Raw genomic sequence first — 13606 nt, forward strand, 5'->3', positions numbered from 1 at the left:
ATAGGCATTTCATCGAACAACTTTCATTCATATATACACAACTAAATCTACATATACCTTTTCTTTTTCCTTTTTTTTTTCTAGAGATAATGGAAGTTTTTGTTGTCGATGTAAATTTGTCCACATCTCCATAATCCCATGATACTCATCAAAGATGCAGGTTACGATGAAGCCATGGTCTACCTATGTGTAATGTTGGAAACAAAAATATATTCCAAACCACACCTGTTTCGGGCATTTTCCTACTACTTGGAATTACCCACAAACTTCAAAATTATGTCATTGGGATGAACCAATCCCCACATCTTCATCCTCTTTAATCGATTCCAAAACTAGGTTCATGTGTATCTGGATTTGTGTGTATATTCTAAACCACCGAGCTCTCTCTATTTCTTTTCCTAGCTCCAGTAAGCCTAATCTGCATCTTTCTTAGAACGTGATAACGGAGAAACAAATCAATGTCGGAGAAACAAATCGATGTCCACATTCTATATCTGGATTCAATGGTAGATAGAGAAAAAAATATGAGAGGAATTTGTGAGGAGGCCATTGAAACCCTAAAACCCATAGGGTTTGTGATGGATTCAAAACCAAAATCAGACACTTAAGTCAAAGGACGATGACTAAACTCGGTTAGAGGAGGCTCTGATCCACAAGAATGTAGGGCTAAATGTTTATTTGGGTTTGTTGCAGTCTAGGCTTGATTTTAAAGTTGCACAACTTAAAAAACCCAAATCAAGAAACGGGTGTGTTCTTTTTAAGAGAGAGAGAGAGAGAGAGAAAGAGTAGAAGATGTTTTTTAAAATTATGAACCAAACTTCAAATTTTATGAAACAACAAAGATCATTTTTACAGTTTTGTCTTATATTTATATTTTTGCATATCCAATTAATTAATGAAATCAATAAATCATAGAGAGGAACAAATACTTCAATTCTAAAACAATATTCAAATCAAAGAATCATGGAACGAGTAAAATACATCAATCGTCTTTTCGATCTCAACCAAATTTCACAAAAATCATATATGTATGTAATCATATATCGAAAAAGAAAAGGCGAGCGGAAAAAATATTTAAAAATTTTGTGAACTTGAAAAACAGCATACGACATCTCCTTTTTATAAAATCAGAAGCATTTCCTGTGCACAATTGATGGACCAGACTCATCATATTCCGCCTTCGCTATCCACATCTGCAATCATACACACAAAAAAAAAAAACATTTTTCATAAATTAAGTTATTAAAATAAAATAAAATAAAAAAAAAAAAGATTGTTATTGACAGAAAGGAAAAAAAGATGGAACCTGCTGGAAAGTGCTGAGGGATGCAAGAATGGAGCCTCCGATCCAGACACTGTACTTCCTTTCCGGTGGGGCCACGACCTTGATCTTCATGCTGCTCGGGGCTAAAGCGGTAATTTCCTTACTCATCCTATCAGCAATACCAGGGAACATAGTCGTACCACCACTAAGAACAATGTTTCCGTACAGATCCTTCCTAATATCCACATCGCACTTCATGATGGAATTGTAAGTAGTTTCATGAATACCAGCAGCTTCCATTCCGATCATCGAAGGCTGGAAAAGAACCTCCGGGCACCGGAAACGCTCGGCTCCGATCGTTATCACCTGCCCGTCGGGCAACTCGTAGCTCTTCTCCACGGCGGAGCTTGTCTTCGAAGTCTCCAGCTCTTGCTCGTAGTCAAGCGCGATGTAGGCGAGCTTCTCCTTCATGTCTCGAACGATTTCACGTTCTGCTGATGTCGTGAAAGAGTAGCCGCGTTCGGTTAAGATCTTCATTAGGGCGTCGGTAAGGTCACGTCCGGCGAGGTCAAGACGGAGGATGGCGTGTGGAAGAGCGTAACCTTCGTAGATCGGAACAGTATGACTCACACCATCGCCGGAATCCAAGACAATACCTGTAAGAAGAAATGATTTTAAATTAAACTGCACAAAAAAGATGATCGGAAAACAGGGGGGAAATACTTACCGGTTGTACGACCACTAGCATAGAGAGAAAGAACAGCTTGAATTGCGACATACATAGCAGGAGTATTGAATGTTTCAAACATGATTTGTGTCATTTTCTCACGATTGGCTTTAGGGTTCAATGGTGCTTCGGTAAGGAGAACGGGATGTTCTTCAGGAGCAACACGGAGCTCGTTGTAGAATGTGTGATGCCAGATTTTCTCCATGTCATCCCAATTGCTAACGATACCATGTTCGATTGGGTATTTTAGGGTCAAAATACCTCTTTTGGATTGAGCTTCGTCTCCGACGTACGCATCTTTTTGGCCCATTCCGACCATCACACCAGTGTGACGGGGACGACCGACAATACTTGGGAACACAGCTCGTGGTGCATCATCTCCGGCGAACCCTGCCTGGAAATTCAATTTGTTTAGGATAAATGATGTGTTTATGTTTATGTTTATGGATTTGAAGAATTAAGAAATTTGCGATCATTACCTTGACCATTCCAGTTCCATTATCGCAGACAAGTGGCTGAATATCCTCACCGTCCGCCATGTTATGCTACCTAAACAACAAAATGTATACGTGTAAACAAATCCTTCAATCTCCATAACCAGATGGCGAGATCAAAACTAGGTATTCGATCCAAACAGGGCGGGAGTATTGATTTAGACCATTGGCGAGCTAATAAGAATGTAACAAATTAACTATGTGGTACCATGTTATTGAACTACTTTATCATTAAAATCAGATGCAATAGCATATATTAAAGAATGATAAAATTTCGCACATTAACATCAGTTTGTTGCATCATTATCATACAGTTCTAGAACAATTGTTTCAATCAATATTTCTCCTATCAGAAAAATGGTTAACTACATGATAGAGGATTTACGACATTGACATGATTGAAAGAACTGTACGTGGATTCATATAACGAAATTCTCTTTATGTTTAACGGTTTCGGATCGTCAACAGTTTAACTCAGATCAGAACAGGAATGAAGAAAACGCAATTCACACAAAATTAGGTTCGATAGTCATTTCAATCAACATCAATGAAGCAAAAGCAAAACATCCGCAATAATCACACAAAGAACGAAGAAAACGCACTTCACGTTATACATCAAAAAGATATACAAGATACATGCATATAATCAATTGGAATAAGAGTGACGCTAAAATTGTTAGAAATTGTACCAAGAAAAAAACAGAATAGGGATCGAAATGTAGCAGAAGATGAACGTGTGAAGTAAAAATGGATTAATGAAGAAAAGGAATGAATCATACCTGAGGGAAACCTAGAAAAATGGCTTGATATGAGGGGGGAGATGAGAGAGAGGGATGGAATTGCGGAATGAAATGTTCAACGGAACCCGAAATTGAATCGAAACGATGGAGGGATTATAACATGAAACCGATTGGATGTGGATCGTTGGATGGGTTTCATCTTGTAAACATGGGTACCACTAATTTCTCTTCATATTTAAAATAAAACACAAAATTATCTATCTCTATTTTTAATCAATATTGTTTGGTTACCTTGTTCATTAATAATTTTAAATTTTAAATTTTAATAATAAACATTCAAACACTTCGGGTATTAATCGGTTCTGATCAAGGTTGTGATGGTCGAGATTCTATGTAAGATTATTTTCCGCGTTGTAACTCGTGATCGTAAAATTCTATTAAAAACATTTTAAAACATAAAAAAATAAATTCATGTCCATCAAGTAATAATAAAAAGTTTAAAACATGAAAATTACATTTATAATACATCTTTCAAACAATAAACAATTCAAGAAAGTTTCATAGGGTTCATATTCGATGAACTTACTTAGTCCAAGACACAATATTAGCTTTTAAAAAAAAATAATAATAAATAGTAATGACCCTATGATGTTACTATCCGATTCTATAACCCTAATATAATCTTACCAAAAAAACGAATCATGTATGAAACGATATCAATTTCCCTTGGTTGAACCATAAAATCATACAATCCTACAATTAACATATCGGTTTTAATAACATTGGTTTTGATAGTTTACAACTTTTAAAAGATATCTATATAAATTGTTTCTTGTACAAATTTTAGGTATGAGGGTAATCCTTATAAGCAAACAAAAAAATATAATTTTGAGGATTTATTAATGATTTAACTATAAAAACATCTTTGATGAGGTATTAATATCAACTATTTGTATTGGACGTCGTGAGAAATAATCAATAGTGGTAACCATGAAATCATACCCAAGATGATAAAGTATAATTTGGATTTGTCATAGGATATAAACCTCTTTGGTTTGTTTGATGTGGGGAAGAGAAAGTTGTGTTTAGAAGATAGAAAAAGAATGTTTATCATTCCAACATCCCGAGTTGAAATACGTTGTAGAGATAATTGACAATAATGATGTTAAAGATAAATGTTGTTTGCCCAAATGTTGTACATATGCATCTTGTAGATGGTGTCCATCTACATGGAATGTTATATATAATCGATCGACCGGTAGAAATCGATCGAGTGGTAATTTGTCTAGCATCGGAAGCAACAATCAAATAGATATTCTATTCTCTTAGTGGGTGGAAACCAGCCGGGTGGAAACCATAAAGTGACTAGAGATGTACATGAAACACCACCAATATATATTTGATATGTTTCTCCAAAGAATCATAAGTATGTTGGTGATGAAATTGATACATATAGGAATGTTGATTACCAAGATATGCTTGCTTGTGTTAATAATTTGAATATATCTCATTATATGGAGCCATTAGAATATTTGACATTAAAAAAGGTAATTATGGGGATGGTTGGCATAAAGACAAAAACAATAGTGATGGAATAATAACTTCTTTCTAGGATTTTCTTCGCTCATTACCATTTCCAAACCTACTTTTTACAACTACACCATCATTCTATCACAAACCAATGTCAAATCTCAAAAACTTATAAATTATTAAAATCAAATAAGGTCTTAAACTATCAATTAGATAAAAATGTATTTAAGAGGATTTTGAAACAAAAATGTAAATATCTACAAAATATAGGTTCGAGGCAGTGTGTGCTAATGACAATTATAAATGACGTATCATGGCCACCCTAGTTCTCAGGATTGGTCTTCTTTAAATTTGAAAATTGACTGACAAACACACTTGTTCAAAAATGCAATTCCACCCCAAATGTATTGTCAGATTTAACCAAATAAAAAGGTCTGACAGTTTCATATTTAATAAAATACACGAACCACACAAACTAGTTCACATTACAAAACTTTTATGAATTCATTATGTTTCTCGATGCCAAATTGCAAGGTTTGGTAGTGTTATATTTAATCGATTTTTTAGCAACACTTTCTTGAATTTAGATAAACTTTAGATAAAAAAAACACAAACTATATAACTACATGATCTATTGAACTAATTCATAATAACACGCACCGAACAATATGTTTTATTGGACAATTTCGTAGTGTGATGCTTGTCAAAATTGGTTTTGATTGACTATGATATGCATACCTATTTATTCAACGTTTTCTAAAATGTTTAGATATATTTACATTTTACATAAATTTTTTGATACAATTTCATTAACATTTTATGAAACTACTATGAGAAATAAATATATGCAGTGCGATAAATATTAAAAATTTCACATTTTGGAACAATTTTACTAAGTTTATTCACTAAAAATGTTGGGAGAAAATTCTAGGAGCCTTGTTTGTTGTGAAATTTGACGCTACTTAGGAACATTGCATATCTCCGGTGTGATAAAAGTTAAAAATTTCACCAAGTTTGAACACTAAAAATGTTAGGAGAATTGAAATTTCTAGGAACCTTACTTGTCCGCTGTGAGACTTGCTGTTAGTTTAGATATTGTGTTAGGATTAAAGTAGGGTTTTTGGCATTATAACACAACAAAGTTTGATGAATTTACACGTTTAATCATTCATGTATTTTTTGTGCTCAATTAGTCCTTAACGTTAGGAAATACTGGCTAATAAAAGGTTTGGATGAAATTGTATCTGGTTTATAGATGACATGCTGATGTGGTTGAATGTTTTGAGCAAAACCTATATGGAGTTTTTGGCATTGTAGCACAAAGCTTGGCGAATTTACACATTTAGCTATTAAAGTAACCAGTTGTTCCTATGTATCAGGTCATATGATTGTACAATTGATAGGTAAAATTCAACTTTAATAGTCTATTAAGCACAAAAATAAAAAATTGAGTGACTAAATGTGTAAAATGACCAAATTTTACTGTGTTACAGTATCAAAAATCATCAAAGAAATTGCAAACTACATATTGATTTGAATATGTGAAAAAAAAACTTTAATTATCGAACACAAGTCTACAATATGCAAACAACAAAAAAACAAAACTTTTTTTAAAGTATGCAATAACTATAATCACAATCACAAACAAGTTTGTATACAACCATAGGCATAAATACATCCGCAAAACATATTCAAAATATAAAAATAATAACATATTCAAAAAATAAACTATTGTCGCCTCTACCGTAGATAGTCTTCTCTACCCTCTGTCAAACAAGTTGTAGATTTCTCATAACATAACATACTATTTAGGATACCCATGTATTACATAGGTTTATTCAAAAAAACAAACAAACATAAAGATCTAACAATTTAGAAAATTTAAATTTATAAGAAAAAAATAAATATTAATTATTAAAATTGAAGTGCTTATTTATCTTTTAAATTTAAATAAATAAACAACTAAAATAATTAGATTCAATGTAGAAATTTAGAAATTATAAAGAAAATTGTATTAATAAATTGGATATACATTTATTACATTTAAACATTATATGAAGTTTAATAAAATGGAAAAAACCACAAAATGACACATAGATATAATTTAATTTACATTTATCATAAAATGACATGAGAAATAATGCATAAGAGGATGACAAGTGACAAAATTAGTTTCATTTATTATGGAGGATATAGACACTTAATAAGAAGGGTAAATAGCACAAAAGTCACTAAGTTTACACAGAAATTTGAATTTGACTTCTTGTGTCAATTTTGACACTATGTTATTGATTTTTTACTAAATGTAACCATATGACCGGTTGCCTTCAGGTCAACTGGTTTGAATTTTGCTAAGTGGGTCATTTGCTTATGTGGTATCCACCTAAGATCCTACATGACAATTGAGCCTTTATAAATGATCCCTAACAGCCTCAACCCTTTACAACCCTAGATCAATCTTCACTTTTTCATCTCAGTTCTTCTTCATGAGGATTGTGTAATGGTGTCTGCATCTCGATCAGCTGGATCAACGAGTGGGGTAAACAAGTCAAACAATGGTCCCTCTAGGACGTGCTACCGTGGAGTAATTGCCCACTTAAAGATATCAACGAGTGAGAAGAATCCTGGAAGAAGATACTTTGGGTGTAGGTACTGGCCTGCTGAAGTTGAATACTGTGGCTACTTTGAATGGTATGATGGTGAAGTAAGTCTATGGTACAAGGAATTTATGTTTGAAGTTATGGCAAAGAAGAAAAAAACCATTGGACAGGAAAAAGGGAACCCTCATCATGGTGAAATAAGTTTGATGAATCTTGTTAGGGTTGGTATTGGTTTGCTTGTTATTTTGGTAGTCATGGTAGGGATTTTGATGTGGATGGTGTACAAGGGGTAAGTAGGAAGAAGTTGTGGTAGGTCTTTAAGTATGAATTAATGTCGATTAAGGTCCAATGTTGACCATTTTTGTGTGTATGTATTGATGTACTACCTTGAAGTTTGTAAGTTCCAATGTTGACCCAAAAAAAAAAAAGATTTGTGATCTCTAAGTATTTTTTAATGCATTTTTATGATTTTTAGGTTTTTTTTTTGTGTTTTCCATAGAACCTAAACACACACACACACATACGCACGCACACACACACACACACACACACACACACATATATATATATATATATATATATATATATATATATATATATATATATATATAGTGGACCAACTACCCTTTACTTATGTAACAAACCAGTGACCAAAAAAGAAAGGACCTAAATACACTTACATTATGAAACAATTGGGATTATAAAAGATAAAAACGATGACCATAAAACTATACCAACATTACACATATTTTGACCAAAATGCTATGAAAAATACCAAAAAATTACCAAGTGAATTGGAAGTATGATGTTATATGATGCTAGTGGACCCAACTACCATTTACTTATGTAACAAACTAGTGACCACAAAAAAGGACCTAAATACCCTTACATTATGAAAAAACTAGGATTATAAAAGATAAAAATGACGACATACCAACATTACACATATTTTGACCAAAATGCTATGAAAAAAAACCAAAAAATTACCATAAACACCATACCAACATTACATAAATTCTTACCATCAAAATCCATACATTCTACTAATATTGGCCTATCCCATTTACAAAAGGGGTAATAATGTTTGGGTATACCATATAAAAAAAGATAATTATAGTCAACGAGATTACTTAAGGGTACATTAATTAATACAAAAAAGGCTAACATAAACCATACCCATCAATCCCTAACCTTCTGCACCCTAATCTACTCCAAATAAACAGGGTCCAACCTACTTCGACATGGTCCAACAATCTTCATTCCAGTCTGAATTTTAGTAATTATATCTAAAGGCCTCCTTGTTCTCAACAACCTTTAGGATGGTGGTGTCTCAGCAATGCCTTTATCCTCTGTTTCTGGTACAATATCAACTTGAGGCGCAGGTGGAACTTGTCCAACCTGTAGAACTTCTTCAGGAACATGTTGAGCTTGTTCAACCTCTGGAACTTCTCCATCCACAGGTTCAAGAATAGGTGGAACTTCAGCCAAAACGTCAACATCTAAATGTTGCTCATATAGTACATGATACACCTCATCCTTTAAGTATCCTTATATAAGTAACTCTATAGCATGTGCATCCCCCTTCAAATCCTGGACCAACATAACATCTTGCATGTGACATCCCCAAAATCTCGGCCAGAAAAGACCGATTTTCATTTATGCTTTTAAAATAATTTCAGAGTAAATCCTTTTGATTTGAAAGAGTTGCGGAATTTGTTCCCAAAAACAAAGTATGATAAAATAATATTTACCAAAGCATTTCATCAAGAAATGTATTTTCTTTATATAATCAAAACTCGGGATGTCATGTTCCGATACAGACCATAAAGCATAAACGATAACATTACAAGTCGTTCAACAAATATATACATATACAGACTTCTAAACAAAACAACTTGATGATTCATCCATCTTATGCCCTTGCGCCACTTCCTGTAATACAAATAAAACTGAGTGGGTCAGGCTTTGGAGCCTGGTGAGCATATAGGGTTTTCAACCCACAATAAATAATTATATTTAATTCCACCAACCAACAATAACCCAATTACCCATTCCTGTTATTCTCACTTTACTTCCCTAAAACAACTAATCAAGGGACCTAGTCTTAGAATATTTCATCGGGGTGACAACACATGCATTCGGGGGTTTCCTGGCAATATATGTCAAATAAGGCAACCATGAGGGGGATGGAGTACAACGAATGAACACCCAAGTTCATTAACACCTACAGGTGGCGAACCTGCTAGCGTTCCACAGGACTATCTAGAAAAGTCTGTGGTCATCATCTAAACTCCTATAAATGACTAAATCAAAACAACATCGAGGCCTCTCATCTGTTTATCACACAACTATCTACCCATGTTCTACCCGACATATTAGTAGATAAAAATATATATTTTTATACATAGTTTAAAATCCTGTATAGCATTCTCATTCAATACATATTCCAAACAACAGATGAGACACATACACATAACACGTATTTCATAGAGAATAAATCAGATCCATGAGATAGAAGAAAGTGAATATACATTCACACATATAACAACAAAATATACACATAACACGTATTTCATATAAAATACTTCATAATTATGTGTTAGAAGAAAGTAACCACACACTCACTTGATTAGAAGATGATCGGACAGCACTACGACTTGTAGAAGTAGTATTCTTCGGCAGATCTGGAAGATCTTCACAAAAAAACCGAACTCCTCATGGGCAGAGCTTCGACTCGGGAATCGCACTTCTCGGGATCTCGGGAGCGTAAAACTTCCTTCTAAACTTGGATATGAGATCCGGGGTGTCGGGATGGCTTCGGGGGTTTACACGCAGAGCTTCGGCACAAAAAAGAGAAGAAATGAGCAAGAATGCCCGGAACCCTCGCATCCTATTTATAGGAGGCTGAGGCCTCGCAGTACGCGGAGCGTACGCCTCCGAAATCGTCACTGCATGCGCCATTCGAAGAACTCGAGTGTGAGGTGTGTCATGCTTCGTTGTACGCTGGGCGTACTTCGGATAAGTCCGGTGACTCCTCTTCGGATAATATCAGATATAATAAATAAATTTAAATATTAATTATTTAATAAACTTTGAAAATTCATATCTTCGTCATACGAACTCCGTTTTCGACGTTCTTTATATCCAAGCGTAGGTGAGACTACGCTCTACAACTTTCATTTAGACTCCGTCGGCTAATTTTGACTTTATTTTTTATTATTTATTTTTAGTAAGCCCGGACAGGAAAACTTCGTTATAAATTCATAACTTCTTCGTCCGACGTCCGTTCTCGCCTAGCTTTTCATCGTTTCGCTACTAACAACGAGATCTTCGATTCTCATTTAGATTGTTCTGGCTATAAACCGCTCGATCTCAAATCGAGGATTTCGGGCTGCATACTGCTAAGTCGAAACTTCAGAAATTCATAACTTCCTCATACGAAGTCAGATTTGGGCGTTCTATATATATTCGGAAACCTCGTTTCGGCCACTACAACTTTATGCAAAGATATCGGGCGTATCTCATACTTTAATTTTGACGCTTAATTTATTCTTAATTCATTAAATTATAATAATTAAGTAAATAAACACATAATTCACATCATTCACATAATACTCAAATATTTCATCATTAATTCTTCAAAAAGAGTTACAAGGGTTAACCTAGACTATTACATCAATGATAATGCCTAGCCTGGAAACGCGGGCGTTACATTGCAGCCCTTCATCTTCAAAGTCCTTGTTACTACCTTCGTGTATCCCTTTAACAGATTGAGATGCCTTTGCTTTATCCTGTTAATAAAACAGTAATTGTGTTAAAAATAGTAGACACTAAAGATTTGATAAAAATAGTAAATCTTACCTTTTTTTCACTAGTACACCTTGTTTATCCATTCATTTGCCCATCCATTTCATGAGTGTGTTGACTATTTTGACTCTTTTGACTTGTGGATACTGTTGTTTTTTTCATTGGCACATCCCTAGTCAGTGAGCTACCCTTTATTTTCTTCTCCTTTGGAGGTTGGGGCTTACTTGGATTCTTGTAATTTCTTTTTTATAACCTTCCTCCTAATAGTTCTGGCATATCTTTGTTCCTCCAATAGAATTTATTTTCTTGTCCTCTCCATCCTTCTCTGTGACATGTTTCCTTCTTCTGGTTTTAGGTCTTCCTGGCATCCTCCTTGCAGGTGGTGGCAGTGGTTTGGCATATGGTGTCTTGGCCCACATTTTACTACCATTTAGAGGCATCATATTGCCTTTGTAAGTCTCTGCAAACTTCTAGTGTTTCAGTTTATTGTTGTGTATGGTTCATAGTTGCACATGCATGGACACATGGGATCCCAGATATTTCCCATAATCTACAAGTGCAAAATTTTTCTCCTAAGTCCACCTGAAAAGACTCAAATCCTAGTCTCACTTCAAATACTTTTGTGTCACTAGCTACAACACTCCACAACCTGTAAGTCATGCAATACATGTTGGTGAATAATCTTAGTGAATATTGAATAATGTTAGTCAATAATGTTACCTCATATCTTTACACCGATCATCTAGCTTTGTCAATAATGTAGGACATACATCTCCCCTACATGTTAAGTGTATTATAGACATCCTATAAAACCACTCCATAACATACATTCCGAGCTCCTCCAACATAGTAAGAAGTGGTTTAGTCCTTGCCTCCAGAATTACTGAAATGGAGCTCTCTCATATACCATTTTCTACTGCTTCACATGCTCTACCTTCTTTATAAAATGCTTTGCTTCAACTCTCTAGGTTCCTTTCCATGAAGTGTTCATAGGCACTCCTATTCATTTCTTTGAGTTCCTCCATTGTCTCAAGAAAAGATGACGATGTGGTTGACATTGAAGCTGCCCAAAAATGTCTCTTGTAATCAATCCCATTATACACCTTTTTAAAGTTGACATACACATGTATGGCACACTGCCTATGCTCAACTAATGGTAACTTCTCCTTGACAGCCCCTACTAAGGCCTACATTCATACAAAAAACTATAAAGACACAAAAAAGAGTAACCATAGATAAAAGAGTAAACAAACAAAAAAGAGTTAACATACCTTATGCAGATCAAAAATTATTGTCAGCCCTTCACCTAACTCTAAGCAAAGGTCTTCCACAAGCAGGTTAATAGACCACTCCCAGTTGTCCTTCTTTTCAACATCAATCATAGCCCAGGCTATTGGATATACCTGGTTTTTCCCATCCCTACCCATTGCAGTGAGTAGCTCCCCTTTGCATTGCCTTTTTAGAAAACAACCATCTAGTTCAATGACTCTCCTGCAACCCCTAACCCACCCATCCTTTATAGCCTTAGAACATACATAGAATCTTTTAAAAACATCGCTACCATCTTCTTTAATATCAACTCCAATATTTTTTGTACTATCGAGGTTTAATTTGATGATCTCTCCTCCATATTCCCATATACGAGCATAATGCTCTGATAACTTTACAGTTAAAATCTATAGTGCTTTCTTCTTAGCCCTGTAGCATAGTCCCTTATACACAATGCATGAAAATTTCTTCTTTCATCTCCCTGGCTTTCATTTTTGGTCTAGCACACAATTTTTTTCAAGAACTGTTTGGCTATCCAGTCAGGATTAACCAATATGGCATGCTTGTACTCCCTAATACAATTACGCTAATTATTAAGTCCCTTAATTTGAAGTGATTTCTCTTTGTTCATCCAGGATGCCCATAGCTTAAAGGTACATCTCTTGCCTTTATTGTCTAATGTAACAGCCGAAATTCAAGTACAATCAATTAGCCCTTCATCTTTATTTATTGTCATTTTGGGCCTTTGTGGTGGGCGAGTACATTGGGCGTACAAGGAGCACGCTGCGCGTACTCGCGTGCCTCATTTAAACACGTCATCGTCGGGTACGCTGGGCGTACCCAAGGTTACGCCGGGCATAATCGGTCCAGACCCAAAACCCTAATTTGAGTTGTTGGCTATAAAAGGAATGAGATGGCTTGGTTCCTCAGCCACCATCCTTCAGAAAGAAACCCTAAGAGATTTGTTCCTTCGTTCATAGCTTTTTTGTGAGTGTTCTAAGCTTTGAGGTGTCATTTCAAGGTAGAAAAAGGAAAGAGGAGTCCATTGTGGAGGCTAGAAGTTGGTGTGCAAGTGTAGATCCGTGAAAAACAAAGGTTGGAGCTTCTTCCTAACGTAAAAAGTTCAGATCTTGCCTTGTAGTTCTTATGGTATGCTTCATGGACCAATTTTGAGG

General features: G+C 34.9%; 1 protein-coding gene across 2 annotated transcripts; it reads right to left on the bottom strand.

Annotated features, from left to right (window-relative positions):
* Positions 1-929: 929 nt before the first annotated feature.
* On the bottom strand, positions 930-3415 carry LOC145068444 (actin-97). 2 transcript variants are annotated; one of them, XM_079015413.1, is made up of 5 exons: positions 3265-3415; positions 2471-2540; positions 1992-2385; positions 1307-1920; positions 930-1193 (listed from the first exon to the last, which is right to left on the bottom strand). In XM_079015413.1, exons 2-5 carry the CDS (start codon positions 2528-2530, stop codon positions 1128-1130), a joined length of 1134 nt encoding a protein of 377 aa, XP_078871539.1. In that variant the 5' UTR covers positions 2531-2540; positions 3265-3415; the 3' UTR covers positions 930-1127. The 2 variants fall into 2 exon arrangements, with proteins under 2 accessions (XP_078871539.1, XP_078871540.1); XM_079015414.1 differs by lacking the exon at positions 3265-3415 and adding an exon at positions 3175-3232.
* Positions 3416-13606: the final 10191 nt, after the last annotated feature.

This window comes from Lactuca serriola, chromosome 8, assembly GCF_051521515.1.
Source record: "Lactuca serriola cultivar US96UC23 chromosome 8, Lser_US96UC23_V15, whole genome shotgun sequence".
NCBI lineage: Eukaryota > Viridiplantae > Streptophyta > Magnoliopsida > Asterales > Asteraceae > Lactuca > Lactuca serriola.